General features: G+C 42.1%; 2 protein-coding genes across 2 annotated transcripts in view; one reads left to right on the top strand and one right to left on the bottom strand.

The window, feature by feature from the left end:
* Positions 1 to 2,591, top strand: LOC311264751 (5-hydroxytryptamine receptor 2B-like; the record flags this gene model as incomplete). Its single annotated transcript, XM_084365841.1, has 2 exons — positions 1 to 1,062; positions 2,436 to 2,591. 2 exons carry the CDS (start codon positions 1 to 3, stop codon positions 2,589 to 2,591), a joined length of 1,218 nt encoding a protein of 405 aa, XP_084221967.1.
* An 84-nt stretch (positions 2,592 to 2,675) lies between these two features.
* kcnd3 (potassium voltage-gated channel, Shal-related subfamily, member 3) overlaps positions 2,676 to 17,190 on the bottom strand; it is a 110,763-nt gene continuing 96,248 nt past the window's right edge. Inside the window, exons 4-8 of the mRNA XM_084366391.1 lie at positions 14,144 to 14,245; positions 8,912 to 8,944; positions 8,617 to 8,709; positions 7,194 to 7,453; positions 2,676 to 5,939 (exon numbers count right to left, since the gene is read on the bottom strand). Coding sequence (XP_084222517.1) covers positions 5,765 to 5,939; positions 7,194 to 7,453; positions 8,617 to 8,709; positions 8,912 to 8,944; positions 14,144 to 14,245 — 663 coding nt within the window. The 3' untranslated portion in view covers positions 2,676 to 5,764. The remainder of the gene's footprint in view (positions 5,940 to 7,193; positions 7,454 to 8,616; positions 8,710 to 8,911; positions 8,945 to 14,143; positions 14,246 to 17,190) is intronic.

Genomic DNA, 17,190 nt, shown 5'->3' with positions numbered 1-17,190 from the left:
ATGGACGCGCACACTTTCTGGAACCACACAGACGCGCCCTATGAGAGCCACACGGACATGATGTTTCTCATATTCAACTGCACAGTCTTGACCTTAGCATTAGTCCTGGGTTTGCCCGGGAACCTGTGGGTTTGCTGGGTTGTTTTCAGGATCAAGAGCCTGCGGACCTGCAACAACGCGCTGCTGGTCAGCTTGGCCGCCAGTGACCTCCTGAAGTGCTCCGTGGACACGCCGCTGCTGCTCTTCTCTTTCCTGAGATATGGGAGGGACAGCGAGGTGTCGGTGCCTGTGTGCACCCTGCAGCAGTTCACCTACGCCCTGTGCAGCTGCGTCCAGCTGCTCACGCTGGTCAGCATCAGCGTGGAGCGCTTCCAGGCCATCGCGTTCCCCTTTCAAACCGAGGGGAGGAAAGCGAGGGTGCGCCTCTGGATCCTGTCCATTTGGGCGTGCGGCCTCATCCTGGCTGTGATCTCTCTGATTCTGTCTGAAAAGGCGCTTTTTTACATGCTCTGCCGCCCGCACACAAGGTGGCACCAAGACGAGCGGCTTCACTATTGGGATCCGTTTGGGCCCTACGTGCTGGTGCCGGTGTGGGGACTCTCCCTGACTGTCATCGTCGTCCACTACGCGCGGATATTCAAAGTCGTCAGGCAGCAGAGAAAGAAAGTGTTCAACCGGGGAGTCCAGCTGCAGCCGAGGGTGTCGGAGCACGTCTGGGGCTTGTTGAGTGTCCCCGCTTCAGCACCACGGACAGCTCCGCTCAGGCCTCTGCCCTCTGTGGGCTCCGGCAGCCCGCTGCCTCCCCGCCGGACGGTGCTCTTGGTGGCCGAGGCCGGAGCCCCCTGTGCGGGCCTGTCCACAGGGGGCTCCCCGGGGAGACCTCCGGAGATCGTGGGGGCAGTTTGTCTTCTGACACCTGGAGCTCGGGAGCGGGGGAAGAAGCAGATGGAGGGGAGGGTAGCCCAGCGGTTTGGATACATTATCATTGCGTTCACGCTGTTCTGGGTGCCCATGGTGGTTTTGTTGCTTGTGAACGTCATCTCATGGCAGGACACGGACAAAGTGAGTGTGGCTTTGTTTCATCAGGCTTTTACTGTAACTACTTTACCTGAGGGTGCACAGAAATAGTAACTAATGATTAAAACTAGATAGCAGCCGTGCAATGTGACCATGAAGAAAGTTGTCAGTATAATGGTTCATAGATATTAATGACTTAATCATTAACTAATGGTTAATTAATATAGTATCACCCAGTCTGTTCACCAGTAAGTCATCATTAACTACTGTATAGTCCTCGAATCACAGTTATTAAGGGATTACTTATTAGTGATTCATTAATTATTATGATCATTCCTCACTTGCTCCTTAGTAAATAGCCTACTGACATGTTTGTGTACCTTATTGTTAACCCTGTACAATGTTAATGAAGACCAATGTGATTTGGGAGATTTATAAAACCTGCACCGAATATAGGAAACATCCAAATTTCCAAATAATTCAGCCTAACAAACCCACAGCCTCATAACAGTAAAGCATTAAACACAAAGTGAACATGCTAAGTAGGGTTTCTTTGCATGGCTATTTATAAAATTCTGGTCACTCGATGTAACTTGCGATAATGCATCATAGTATTAGCAGCAGTCGATGTATCAATCACCAACAATTTTATAACAAATGAAGTGATATATAAAAAACAAAACAAAATAAAGATTGGCTGGTTTCAGCGATTCAAACATGATTTTTGCTTAAAGGATAAGTTCACCCAAAACTGAAAATTGAGTCCACAAACATTTCTGGAGCTTCACAGCAAAACAGCGTCGCAGCATTCTCCTAAACATCTGAAGTAGATGGGGACTTGTTTTAAATCCTTAAAAAACGACTGAAAAAATTACATAAAATGGCTCTGGCATAACTCAATGCTCTGGAAACCCTGTGATCCCAAATTGATGAAGAAGACATTATTTATACCCTGGTATTGCTGACGAGCAGCCACTTCATACAGGCTCAGGCTAACGCCCATAGCTTAGCAGCTACAGTGATGATTTTGGGGTAGATAACATCTTTTCAAATCAATTTGGGATCTTCTGGTGACTTTGATTATGTCGGACAAGCTGTATGGAGCCATTTTGTGTTTTCTTTCATTTGTTCTTTTTACATTTTAAAACAAGTCCCCATCTACTTCGGTTGATTAGTAGAATGCTGCAACACTATTTTGCCGTGATGCTCCAGAAATGTTTTTTGGACTTTCCATCAGAATGAGGGTGAGTAGATAATGACTGAATCTTCATTATTGGGTGAACTTGTCCTTTAACTCAACTGGATTAATCATGAATTTGGCCCTGTGGAGCACAATGTAGCTGTCCTGCAGAAGCATTTTGGAGAGGAGTCCCCCGTCAGTGTACTATCCCATCGTCTCTCCTGTTTTTTTTCCACAGCTGCTGATGGAGCTGGAGACATCAGCGATGGTGCTGACCTGTGTGCAGGCTGCAGTGGATCCCCTCATCTATACTTTAGTCACCAGACAGTTTCGCTCTGAACTCAGCAAGATCTTGTCCTCCATCCCAGGGTGTCCCCTAAGACTGAGGGCCTGATGGTTCAACGTATGGACTTTAAAAACTGGAATTAAAAACACCACTGAAGCTAAATGTGCACACACAGAGTGATTTCGAGACTGGTGAAGAAGAGAGCCCAGAGATTTTGTATTTGTGGCAGATATAGATGTTTTATCAGGCGTTTCACAGTTGGGACACAAGACAAGGTCATAAATAATATCCAACACCTGACAAGATACGCACAGCAGTAGTCTCAACAATGACAGGTGGCATAGGAGGGCAAAGCAAAGAGTGAGAGAAGACTGACTGAGCCCAGAAAAAAGACGATCAAAGAAGAGTACATAACAGAGAAAGAGAGAGACAAACACAATCACAGACCTCTGCTTTTGTTGTTTGTAAACGGGAAAAAAAATGCAATCCTTTGACACTTTGAGCTGGAAATATGCTTACATACTAATTCAAACTGTGTCATTTGAAAGTGCAGCTGACACAAAACAACCTGTCTTGAAACAGGGAAGCGGTAAATAAATCACGTTTAATCACTGTCCTAGCAACAAATAATACAGGGAACCTCACTTCTGCCATGATGACCTGTGTCAAACCCTTGTTGTAGCTTTCAATAGAATCTAAATGTCGGACTTGATGCTGTGAATATGAAGTCAATGTCTTCAACCCCACTTTTAAAATTACGCTGAAAAAAGCTCTACTTGTCTGTGCTTGTCTTCTTTTTTTTCCCCCCGCTCGCACAGTTTGACTATACACTAATACCGGATCTAGGCAGCTGTTGCCACTGGGTACAGTACTAAATTACCAGCAATTGTTCTAGGAATATCAGACGCATCGTGTTTTGATATTTTTGGCATTATCTGAGTTTGTACTAACTTCAGAATCAGAGAGAACTAAAGCTCACCAGAGGAGTCTACAAGGGACCTTAGGTTCTTGTGTGGTGATGCACTGATATGGTACCAATTATGCTGTACATTTTGGCTGATATGATCATGATATGTGTTTTTTTTTGTAAGTCTAAGTACAAATGCATGTGTAAAACTGATTAAGCTCTTCAGATATCTCCATCTCCATCTTAAGGTAATTTAATACTTTTTCTAAAAAGACCGTGATACATTTTGCTGCTAGTTTGTTTTTAAATACAATCTACTTCTACAGAAAAAATCAGCTACATATGGGCAGACATGATATAAGACCAATTCCAGTATTGCTTTTGAAATATGCTCTTGGCTGATATGGACAGTATGCTGATATATCGGTGTATCTCTAGCCCTGTCTGTGTGCTCTTGATCGACATCGGAAGTGGGTGCTCAGTCTGTTCTGACTGAAGCTGCGCTGCTCTGCGTCGGTGAAACCACGGCGGCGGTCTCATCCATCCAAAGACAGACCTATCTGTCCGTGTAGCTGTTGGATTCAGAAGGACATTCAAGATGAAAAAGGCCAAAAGAGAGGCATCAGTAAGGAGGTTCGCAGAGCTAAAAAGGTCACTGTCCATAGTTACAAAGGTTAACTTTGACGTGATTTCATGATAAGTAATACTAAAGTTACATGTCGGGGCTGCGAGTCGAGAGAACAGACAGAACAGCATGTGTGTTTTCTTTTTTTTTAGGTGACAGAGATCTGTGGATGCATCATCCAGTGTCCTCAGTGTCTCTGCGGTCACCGTTACAACAGACTTCCCTGCTTTAAGTTCTCCAGAAGATAAAGTAAATAAAATCCTTTGAAACACCAAGGAGGACAAAAAGTACAAACACCAAGTTTCCTAACCACATAGAGTACACATACTCAACAACTTTGAAAAATGCCCGCTGAGTCTGGGGAAGAAAAAACGTTGACAGCTAGAAAGACTACTGAAAGCATACTGTTGTTCACACAGGAGGTAGGGATACAACAGGACAACAACAAGAGAGAGAGAGAGAGAGAGAGAGAGAGAGAGAGAGAGAGAGAGAGAGAGAGAGAGAGAGAGAGACAGACCGAGGGAGAGAGAGAGAGAACGAGAAGACAGCTTCACTGGTTCTGCCAAACGATGGTGAAATATTACAAAATATTCTATTAACAATATTCACAAAGAACCAGGGCTCAGGACAGATTTGTGTCAGAAATTCTCAGCGAAACGCCTTGTGCTTTTAATTGTGGTGGTTTGAATTCAAAAAAGTACTTTTTTTTTTGGTTTCTTTGTCAGAGAATTGAGTCGTTTGAGGGTTTGTTTGGGCTGCAACAGCCAAAAGGGAACAGAACGAGGGGGAAGGGGGGGGAGAAGGATTCGGAAAAGCATAAAAAACAAAAAAAAATCTCTTTTTACTCCTTCAAAAAACAGGCACATATTGTGTAAAAGGCTCGCAGCTGAGAATTTCAGACAGAAACGTGTACGGTGAACCCTTCAGAGTGGCAGCTAGTCAAATATACCATATACTGAGCCATAGAGACTTCCAGAAGAATTGAAACACAAGTTTTCAACCGACTGAGACGAACACAATCTCACACACACACGCGCACACACACACACACATACACACAGGCACATACCTCCTATCCAAAAACATCACAACTCCTCTATCTAGCAAAAAGTCACATACATTCATCCACAAATATGAAACTCACTGGTAACGCCGTCACAGACACACCGACCATATTTCATCTTTTAAAGAATTTTCACTGGAGTGGAATATTATTGGACCTGAAACGTAACAGTGGCGTGTTTATCTATCAACAGGTGAGAGGACCCAAATAACACAAAACAAAAGGGAAGGGTTAAACCGGTGAAAAAAAAAAGTTTCTTTCCCTTTGTGTTTCCTTCCTTTTCCCTTTTATCTCCTGCAAAAAAAACAAACAGAAAAAGAGTCAAACTGAAGTGGAAATCATAAAAAGGTGCTTTGTGCACAGTGACACATGACTCTGGGAACTCATCTAAAACGACTCCCTACACGTATTCCTCACTCTTTCACCCACGCACACTCTCGCTCGCTCGCACACACGCATACCAAACCACTAACATGAATATACTGTATCTAAAAGCCATCCTCCGTCTGTAAAGGGAGTCCATGTCGTTACAGTACATGACCAGCAGAGGGCAGGCTTCACCGTGACCAGACCAGGACTCTAAATGCCTTCTCCTCCATCAGTCCTCACCAGTCCTCCTCTGTCCCTCAGTCTGTCTCGATAAGTCTTTATCTGTCTTTCTGTGTGACGCGCCTGCACTCTAGTCTTCACAGTGCGGACACCTTCACAACGTTCTGGTGGATGGGGCCCGCGGGCAGATGAGCGTCGCCCTCGGGGGTTGTCACTGGCGGCGTGGGAATGCTGATGATTGCTGTGGTGATCTGGCTGCTCTGGCAGTTCAGGGGTGCTGGCTCGTCTACACGCATGTTCAGACTGGAACGGCTATAAGAAAAGAAAATTAAGGCTTAGGATAGTTTGTCTTAGTAGAAACATTTGCTAAAAGCCGGCCAAGACAGTTTACAGGACAGACAGGTTACTTTATGTCCCAGACCGGTTCTGGTTGAGGAGAAGTGAATGATTTCGTTTGACATCTACTGTTCAAGGTCAAGGTTGCTTTTGCTGTTTCCCAAAGGAGAAACTTGCCTTAGAAGTGCCCGTTACAAACTCTCAAACTGAACAAACAACCCTGAAAAACATCATTACCGTGAATGGGTCAACATGTTTTGTGGAGCTTTAAGAAAACCGGTGTTATTGTGAACACAGCTGCTAATGATACTGCGGTTAGTTGTTTCTTGCTTAGAGCTTTATTTATCATATATTACAGTGAACTGAATGTCTTTGTGTTTCATGTTGAACAAAACAAGCACTTTAAAGCAACATTATGTAGAAATTGATGATTCTGAAGGTGTTATTTTAAGGTAAAAAAGTTGCGTAATGTTTCTTTACAGGGACAATATCAAAGAATATCAGTTGAAAACATGTCAACAGAAAGTGAAGAAATGGCAGTTTTGACATTATCATGTCTGTAGCATGCTAACTAGCTAGCCCCGGCCTGGTCCAAAAACCCTACTAGCTGCGCAGCTAACTTAGCTAACTTACTAATGGCAGCCACAGTTAGCAGTTACCTCGTTGATCTGCTGCCTCTTATTTGTTTTGAGTATAAATTTGTCAGTTGGTCAATTCTTACATGTTGCACCTTTAAATACAACTCTCTGAGCTGTAGGAGATTTTAACCAGTATTTTCATTTTTTTCCTGAAATACTATAGACAAAACTACTTATCAGTTAATTGAGTAAATGATTGGCAGAATCAGTCACTGTCAAAAGACTTTGCAAGAGGGTAATGTTGTGGGGACAATCTGTAAGTAAATCAGCACCTCGTTGTCAGCTAACATTAGTTATATGAAGGCTAATTAGGCTAATGTTGAAAGCCTTGTTTATCATTACTGGGGCCAATAGCTCTAACAGTCTGGTTAGAAGTAACTTGCTAAGATTTTGCACTACCAGCACAGATGAAAGCCACAGCCACAAGCAAAAACACAACTTCCCAAAAGAAAGAAAAAGTTGATTAGTGGATGAGAGCCATATTTTCTTCATTAGCTTCTGGATACACATGCGACAGAAAAATAACATCAAAGCACACAAGTTGAAGGATATCAGAGTTTTTTACTGTCTTCTTTGGATATCCTGAGCTCACCTGGTGCTGAGGGGCTGGATGTGGATGGTGCTGAGCTCCTGCAAGCCTTGTTGGTGTGTGTGCGTGTGTGTCAAAGGCTGCATGTGTGCTGGGGCACTGGCATTCGGTAAAGGGGTGTGGTGCTTCTTGCTTCGGCGGGTGCAGCACGTGCCCGTCACGCCATCTTGGCTGGAGAGGGAGGGGCTTCGAGACGGGTAATTCTGCAGCCCCGCCTCCAGGTAGCTCTGCTGGTAGTACTGCTCGTCCACAAACTCGTGGTTCTACAGAGACAAAGAGAACGAGACGGGCACAGGGGGGGTCATAAAAAAGACGTGACAGTTGAAACATTTATATTTATGACGGTGTACTATGCGTATATGGCTTGATACAGCCTGTCAGTTTCTGCTTCATAGGCTCAATAACTTTTCTGAGAATGTGCAACCCAACTGCGAGAATAAGTATATATATAATAATAATATATAATAATTGGTATTGGTGCCACAAATACACCAACAAATGTTAAAACGCTGTGTCCCCTGTCAAAAATATCCAGCGGTTTCATACTCACAAATGTTCAGTTTTGCATTGTGCTCACTGGCCTTGGCAGCCTTCCTCGCCTAGCTCAACAACTCTGGGCTCAGTGTTTTGGCTTTGGAGCCATTCTGGTTTACTCTCAGGCACAGCAGGCAGCTGTCTTGAGCTAAAAAGCCCCAAAAAACCTACTGTACCTTACCTGCCACAGCTCCAAAAAGCAGACTGACAAAGTTAACAGCTAGCTGGTGAGCATAAAGGAGATTAAGATCCACATAATTCCCCTTAGGAGGTTGTGGAGATAGAAACAGAGAATTAATATTGCTCCTCTGCTGCATGTGTAAACAGGAAGCTGTTTACTCACATTTTCCTCCATGTCAATTTTAAAGCTAATAATACGCCAGTGTGCTTACAGCTCGTTCCAGCAGCCCTTAGGTGTCCAAAATCAGTTATTTCAGGTTTCACTTTACATTAATGTGGCTCATTTTCACAAATATACAAGGTCAAGAATGAGAGCTTGGGCGTGTGCAGCAGGGCATGCTGGATTCTCCAATTCGCTGGGCTGAAACAGACAGCACGTCTGGATCATATAGAGGCAGACGAGCGTGTATCAGAAGGGAAATGCAGTGTACCGGACATCACGCTACAGCGGGCTTCACAAGCACATACAAACACTGCAGATCTAAACACATTACGTCTGTCTGTTTGTCTGTTGTTTTCCCCCCTAATGAGCCGCAGCTAGAGAGATGTATGGATGTCTGCACCAATTAAAAAATTGGAAACAAATTCATATTTTAAAATCTACACAACAAAAACAAAAAACAAAGGACCTGTAAGTTGTTTTGATTGATCATTAATTGAGATATTAATGCCATATTATTAACATAAAAAGTGTGTATGCGTGTGCACTCACAGTGGTTTTCTCCAGACAGTGCAGCAGGTGGTGGTGCTGGCTCTCTAACAGAGATGTAGACTTGCTTAACCGCTGCTCCTCCTCAGTGGAACTCTGTAACACACACACACACGCACACACACGCACGCACGCACACGCACGCGCACGCACACGCACACACACACACACACACACACACACACACACACACACACACACACACACACACACACACAGTGAGTGCTATGCCACATTTTCTTCCAGGAAGACTCTAATCAGATGTTGGAGATGCGCGGCCGGGCTGCTGTCTCTGTACCTGATCTGAAAGGTTCATCTTGTATGGAAGTTGCTTCAGTTGGAGAAGGAGACAAAAGGAGAACAGACAGGCAGAGTTTTACTAGTGTTCACAGGTCAGCACCGACAACAGACACCCATCAGGACCGCGGTCATGCCAGTCAGTCAGAGGGAACATTACTATTCTGACCCTGAGAGGCATTTCGGTTAACATCAGTGGAGCCGGTGCATTGATCTGTGCCGGAAGGGAGACTTCTAGCACAACTCAGTCCTAATGGATATACAGTATATACAATTCATATAAAAAATTCCATCGTGACATTTTGCCTCCATCTCTGTTATTGCGAGGGCTGGCTACAGGCAACTCCTTAATGACTTGTTTTCCATATTCCTTATTTTTTATGCTGTGGCCTGTTTATGTGTTTATTTGTGTGTGTATCTGTGCGTGAAACAAGTGGGCGCTATTTTCTAGAGTCTGTGGTGGTTTGGATGCGAAGCTCATTTCTGGGCAGTGGTGAGGTGAGTCAGAGTAAATGTGCACTGTTGGAGAGCCTTGTGGATCCTCCGAGAAGGTAGAGATTTGAATGTTAATATTCAGCAGTTCATTTGCTTATATTTTTTAATGTATGTTTTTCTATTGTTTATTGAGTCAGGAAACACTGTGCAGAAAGATCATATTCAAAAACATTAACCTTAATATATAAGGATTTTAACATTCTGAAATCTGGCAACTCTGTTTCTCAGGTAATATTTAAAACAGATGTCCTATTAATTAACAATAATTAATTAATATTTAACAGAACAGTTGTAGTTAATAGGTAACAAGGCCCTTATAAGTCCTTTCAAGATGCTTATGAACATTAATAATAGTGTAATAAACATGTTTATTGATAGATTAAAGACATTTATAAGCAGGGTTGGGAGGGTTATTTTAAAAATGTATAATGAAAGTAATGTAACTTTCTTACTTTGCCACTTTGTGCATCTCTCCCTTATAAGACGATCCGATAAGTAACTAGATACATGGGCTACAATACGATTCAGGGATGATACTTTTTAATATGGTACAATCTGGTACAATTGGGTTCGATCCAGTTTCGGTACAATCCGATACAATTCTTTTTTTCATGTAGACATTCATTTTCTATTATGAATTAGAATAAGCCAATTCTATGAGGTGGCATTGTCCTTGTACCTCCAAATATGAAGGTTCTCAGTCATCCAGGTCATGGTAAATCTAGGTGCTGTTTCGTAGGCAACTGGACGTGTTTCAGTTTCTTACTTATGTGTACCTTCATCTTAATCTGCTTATACCTCAGTGTATAAAAAACACACCTGTTGTCTCATCCTGGATCTGAGGAACAACTATCCTGTTGCCTGGATCTCCATGAGCAGGGTCTGTCTGAGCTGGATCTGTCTGCAGTGGACCTCTCTGAACTGGATGTCCCTGACTGTCTGTATCATCTGCTTCCTAGTAATATTAAGTGTATAAAATCACACCTATGATTAACAATCAAACAAATATCTACTACTGATAACGAACTCAAAAGTTGGATTAACTTAAAGGTGTGCACTGTGCAGTAGACAGTAAACAGTGTGCAGTATGGTTCAATTCAGTACGTACTTTTAGTAGACAATGACAGTTAACGGTGTGCAGTACTACCAGCAGTCACAGAATACAGCTAATGATAGCAATACATTCAAACGCAGACAGGTCGTAAGCAATAAAACTGGGCTATAGATGCCGTGATTACTTTAGACCTCGCCGAGCTGTGGCTAAGTTGTGCCATCTCACCAGGTGAACAATTTGTCGTGCTACCACTGAACTGAAACGCTGTTCTACAAGCTTCTAAAAGCAGCAAACTGCTTTTTGCCCAATTTTCTTCATATCGGTGAATTGTTACACCCCTACTGATTACCTAATCCTGTGACATGTATTCCGTTACTCCCCATGCCTGTTTATAAGCAGTCAGAAAAACTTGTTATGGGTTTATAGGCTGCTTAAGAACATTAATAAAAGCCTCTTATAAGTGTTTGTAACAGCAAAACAAACAAATTCATCTTACCAGATATGTCACACTTCATTAAGCATCCATTAACAGTTAAATGCCCCAAAAAAGGATCTATTAAACCCTGACAAGGCATTGTCACTTTAGATCTGGTAGCTGCAAAAAGCATAGCTAACTGCTAATAATGCATACTAAAGTATATATTAATAATAACAAAGCATCATTAAAAGCTTAAAAGTGAAATAGTTGAATAGGTAAGTTAGTTAAACTCATGTGTTAGTAATGCTATTAGAAAAAAATTTAAGAAACTCATAAACTGTTAACAACTTTCCTATTAGTGCTTATAAATGTCTTATATGTATCAATAAACGTGCTAAATATGCTATTATTTACACTTAAAGTTATCAAGCATCTTAAAAAGGAGCAGTGGTAATCACCATACATAGCAGCAAACAGGAGGATCCTGCTCTCTGCACGTTCACAAGCAGACAGCCCCGCCTCTTTATGGAGTTCTCTGTCCTGATTGGATAAATTGGGCAGGGATACCAGGAAATGTATTTTCCTTTTTACTGCATGAGCAGGGGGAGGGGACATGGGTCACTGACACTCTGTAACAGCTATTACTGTTACAATATAGAGCTATCTAACACTTATCTTAATAGTTTCCAAAATGAATCAAGGACAAAGGATGTAGTTCAGTGTACAGATTGTTAAGCCCACTGAGGCAATGTGATTATGATTTTGGGTTGTATAAATATAACCAATTTATGAATGAAAACAATTGATTTAAAGAGGGCTTTAATATAAAGCATTACCCACAGAATACTGCATTACTGTTATTAGAAATATTGGACATAATAGCTTTGGCTTGGGAGTTGCCTGGGAAAGATGTCTCCTCAGTATGTTGCAGAATACCATCATTGTTCTTGTCAGAAGTAACGCAGCGCTTCACATATACAGACTTTCAATGGGTTGCATCAGTCCCTCCCAGCAGAATCTGGAGTTGAGCTGTGTTTATAAAAAAACAAAGCCAAAAATACTGCCCTGATCCTGTATGCTCCACAGCACTGCCGAAAGGCAAGTAAAATGCCATGTTCGGAAGATTTGTAGTAGCAATTTTCTGTTTGTTAAGCGGGTGGCTGGTGCTGTAAGCAGAGGCTTCTTTGCTGAGAGGGAGCATTCCTGCTCCGATGACTCGGGTTGTCTTAGCCAAGACCGCTCACCTGTGCTCATGCTGCGTATCTGCACCTAACGCAGCAGTAAAACACAGGTGTTTAGGCTGAGTTATTTCTGTCCTCCTCTATACGTGCCACTGAAAGCTCATATCAGCAGTCTGTCTGGAGGCGGCTATGGCTCACCACCCAGGTGGCCACCATACTGTAGAGGCTGGAAACAGCTTGATCTGCTGAGCGACAAAACACACTGTCGCTCTGCATGGTGCACTGCATGTTGTTAGTAAATAGCTGCTTTAGAATTAAACATGAATTGGACAACAATTAACATTTTACAGAGCATGCATTTGTATCTTTAAATAAGCTGTTGACTTTGGTTAGCCAGCCTGGTTCGACTTTAACTATTGTAAAGTCCAAACTGACACTAGTAATGTGATAACACTCACAGAACAAGCATATATTGACATATACTGAAAAAATATAATGGGATATATTAAAAATGTATTTAATATATGGAAGAAGTCAACATATATTTGACAATACATGCCAATAAATTGTAATTTAGCTTCAAGAATATATTACAAAAAGTATTGAGTGTACATTTTGGTAATACATTGGTAATATATACTGATAGACATTTAAAAATATATTGCTTAAAACACATTTAGCATTTATTATTAGATTTTATATAATATATAAAATCTATATATATATATATATATATATTATATATATGAAAAACTGCAATAATATAATTTATTTACTATATAATAATTTACTAATATTTAATTTATTTAATAGTACATCGCAAATACATTATTCAATATTGATTTTTAATATATGATTTATGAAGATGACACACATTTTTAACACATGTTCCTCGTCAACTCTTCATAACAGTGTAATATGTAATTACAAGGTGAAAACAATGTCATGACACTGTTGAACTGACACAAATACTGATAAACATAGAATGTCTATTTGATTATTTTATCTATGTATGGACATATTATATTTCTGTTGCATAAGAAAATGTATTAAATAAATGACTATCGATGCAAAGAAGCAAAAAGTCTTGAAATACTGAGAGTCTTTTGAGCTGTAGCTGCACACTATGGAAACATTTTTGGGTTAATGCAACAACAGCATAATGAAAACATGCATGCATTGCTCTACAATATTACCAATGTTCTGTAACCTATAAGACTGGTGGCATGGTGTTACCAGTGAAGCAGTGTGCAGTCTACAGTGACTTAAATCTTGAACTTCTGCAAACTTTGTAACTTAGTTTCTCCTAACACTGTTATGTCAAGAAATAATCTTAAATATTAAACAACATTCAATAAAATCATTCAGTATATACCGCACAGGCAAGCTTTAGACATGACCCTTTGCTTCCAAGCAAGATAAATGGAAACATAACCCGATATATTAAAACTACATACATCCAGAAACTACACTGCAGCCATGCAATATAGTGTCCCTAAAGGCAATATCAATATGAATTCAATGCATTATTCAGCCTGAGTTTAGGCACTGGTGCTGTTCAGATCCTGTCCTCAACAATTGATATTGAGGAGAGAGAGAGAGAGAGAGAGAGAGAGAGAGAGCTATGGAGACACATAAAGAGAGAGCGGCCGGGGGAGGAAGAAGCACTTGTTTTTGTTTTGCGCTGTGTCAGCCCCGGGCCACTATAGTGCTTGTGAACCGCAACATTTTGGTGAGGCAAGGAACATCCTTGAGTTGTGTTTACATTTCCTGCTGCATCGCCTGAAGCCTGTTCCTCAGCTGGGCAGCTGGGCTCAGAGACGCTCGCATCAGAAGTGCCGCTTATCGAATGAGATCACAGCTAGCTGCTCTGATGGGATGCTGGGTGCATTCTAAGAACTGATAATTAAGGGAAGGACAGGGTCTGCATCCAATGACTTCACTGCTGAAATCCTCAGAAGTGTTTTTCCAAGGAGACGCAGAGGTCAGGCTTGTCATATGTCATATTAGGTTGGGTAATACTGAGAGAAAAATGATGATGAGATGTAAGTGAAGCATCGTCCGTGGCTCAGAGGCTGGTCTTACCGTGAATTCCAGAGCTTCGTTGAACAGGCCGTTGCGCTTGCTGTGGAGGAAGGCGTTGGAGCTTCCTGTCTTGGATATTCGTATCCTGGCCAGGCGGGCTTTCTGCAAAGAGACCATACAGCAGAAGACACCTGTTAGTCAGTGCTTTTACAACATCGTATGTCAGAATGATTGGGTACCATCCTGACACATTCCAACGATTTGAGCTACAGCTTGATACTTTAGTTGAGATCTTATAGATCAAATCAAACACGTGCTGCTAAAGCATTCACTCTGATCTCCTGTGATGAATTCGCTCTGATCTCCTGTGATACTTATGCATGATTAATGGTGACTACACGATAGCACATTCCTTGAGACGAAAAATCAGTTAGAGAGGCAGCTCGGAGCAGAGCAGGTAAATCCTCCACGAATTAAGCGGCTCAGTGTCATTCTGTATTTAAAACGCTGAATTCAATTTATTTGGGCTGTTGCTGTGCTGCTACGATCGCGGTTTTGTTTTGCAAAATAAATCAAGGAAGTGTCCGGGCCCATAATGCTCTACATCGTTAGTGTCAGCTTAAATGCATCTTTATTCATCAAACCCGTACAGCACAGTCGCACAGTCCGCTCTCTTTTTTCCTCTCTTTCTCTCACGCTGTCAAATCTCTCCTGTGAGGCAGCCAGCAGCAGAGAAGAACAAGAGTAAGAGGAGGAGTACGAGGAAGAACAGATCCACTCTGGTCCTCGGAGTGAAGTCTTTATACATCAGTAGCTTTGACACAGAGGAAGGATTTTATTCCAACGTCCTGCTTTTTTGCTCTATTTGAAGCGCACTGTATCTGGTGAATGTGTGTGAAAACATGTCTGAGTGCGCGTTGGTTTAGTGTACACAGGCTGTGTAAAAAATGTGGGTCTCAGTAATTCTCTCAGTCACTAGAACAACTGCCTTTACAGGATAGTGTAATCTGAGTCACTCACTTCTCAGAGGCCCGCCATTTTCCCGTCAAAGTCAAGAGCTGGGTGTCAGACTCCGTGCAGCTGCAAATTGTGTGTGTGTGTGTGTGTGTGTATCTGTTGCTTCGCTTTCTGAATTTTAAAATACAATGACGGATTCATTGAAGGGAAGTCGGTGAAAGGATAATGTGAACTGTGTTAATGACGAGCACACAGAGAGCTCGTTTAGCAGGGGGCCCCATACACCGCTGGGGGGTTAATTGAGTGTGTGGATGTGTGTTTGTATATCTCCATGTGTGCTTATGCACGCACGCCTCATCTACATGGTAGAATTTCCATACATATACATACGAGCCGTAAAGCATACCAGCAGATATACCTTCCTCGGTAAGTGTATGGTAATGTATGGTAATTCCAGCTCATCCCCTCACTTGAGTTTCATTTAAAACATGGTAATGTTTGCTGACCCGCAGGTAGCTCCTGCTGTGATTTAGTAATCCAAAGAGAAGCAGGGGAGATAAACAGGAGTGAATGTCAACACACGCACGTGCACAGAAGCATATCTTTACTGTTTATATGACAAACCCACAGCTCAATTCAAACAGTTCACCTTCTCCTGTTCTCTGCCATCTTTATCTAAAGGGATGAGAACCAGAGAGTGATATTTGACTGACTTTACAGGAGAGCCAAAACAAAAATCACTATAAAATCTTTATGTTAAAACATCATTAACATCGATGAGAATAGGATAGCATAAACTTTATTGTCTAGCTGAGGCAGGAAAATTGGAAAAGTAAATTGCCACGTGGATGACAATGTACATTTACTGAAAAACATATTTTTAATAAACTTTATATTAGTGTACTTTATATTCAGTTTCCTTATGTTCTTTAGGCCTATAATAGTTCAGTGCATCTTCTGTGACTTAGGTTTTTTGGTTTTAAATACATAACTTAGGTTAAAAATCCACATGTGCCCTTTTAGCAGGAGAAACACCTCATTAAGAGATTTCATGTAATATTTCCCTGCCTCCCAGATACCAAATTGTACCAGACACCCTCATCCGGCCCACATACCGCGTGGAACGATGGCACTTGTGTGGCCCACTCCTGTTTGACAGATCTAAGCCTTCACGCAGGCCATACCATGGCCACATATCAGCCAAAAGTAAACCAAAAAAATCCAGAATTAGCCCAAGTCTGGTCAGATCCAGCTAACCAGAAGGGAAATGAAGTGTGGCCCAGACTTTGGTCACTAAACTTAGCCAAATCATGACCGTTTCACAATGTTATAACAGTCAAAAGGTCATAATATGTCATATGTCATATGTCAAACTGACGCTGGAGGGTTAGGTAGAGCATCATAGTGTTCTGACCAAGCTGCCATCATAGTGTTCTGACCAAGTTTGAAGTGAGAACATGTTGTATATATTGTATATAACTAAATTTTGCCCAAAATGTCTGTTTTTCACCCTCAGTTTGTCTCTTTAACCCTCCTCTCTGCTCTCCTTGACAACTTTTCCTCGCTCTGTTTGTGCCCTCACACTCTGACACCTATGTACATTTGTGCTGGCACAGCACTCCCACAGGCCTTTGGGATAACCCTTCTTTATGTTCTGGCATCGTGCTCAACCAATGGGACTGTCTCTCTGGGGTCACCACACAAACCGGAGCCCGTGATTATGGCATTGGTTGCCAGGCAGTGCAGGGGCAATGGGGGTGGATGTTAAGAACATGTCCTGCGAGATTGAATCTACTTCTGCAGTTCTCTCATAGATTCCCGGGGCCTTCGGGACCTTGGGCACTCGTGTCTAAGGCCCATCTGTGCTTTCAGGCAGAGAGTCACAGCACGACAGATTGAGCCTGAATTGCTGCTGAAGCATCATTGAGTGCACACAGGAGTGTAAGGACGCCATTGACACGAGGCTGTCATCAACACCTACGCACACAGAGAACGCTATGTGGAGGGTAACATGTCCCAAAAAAATATCTGCTGCACGTTCCTTGACACAGAGACACATATGGTCACATAGACACCACATATCCACAGGCACAGACATGGCCACACATGCATACACACAGCACAAAGAGTGTAACAAGATAAACTGTTCC

This window comes from Pagrus pagrus (assembly GCF_965226575.1).
Source record: "Pagrus pagrus genome assembly, chromosome: 11".
Lineage (NCBI taxonomy): Eukaryota > Metazoa > Chordata > Actinopteri > Spariformes > Sparidae > Pagrus > Pagrus pagrus.
This window is presented reverse-complemented; position numbering and strand designations above follow the sequence as displayed.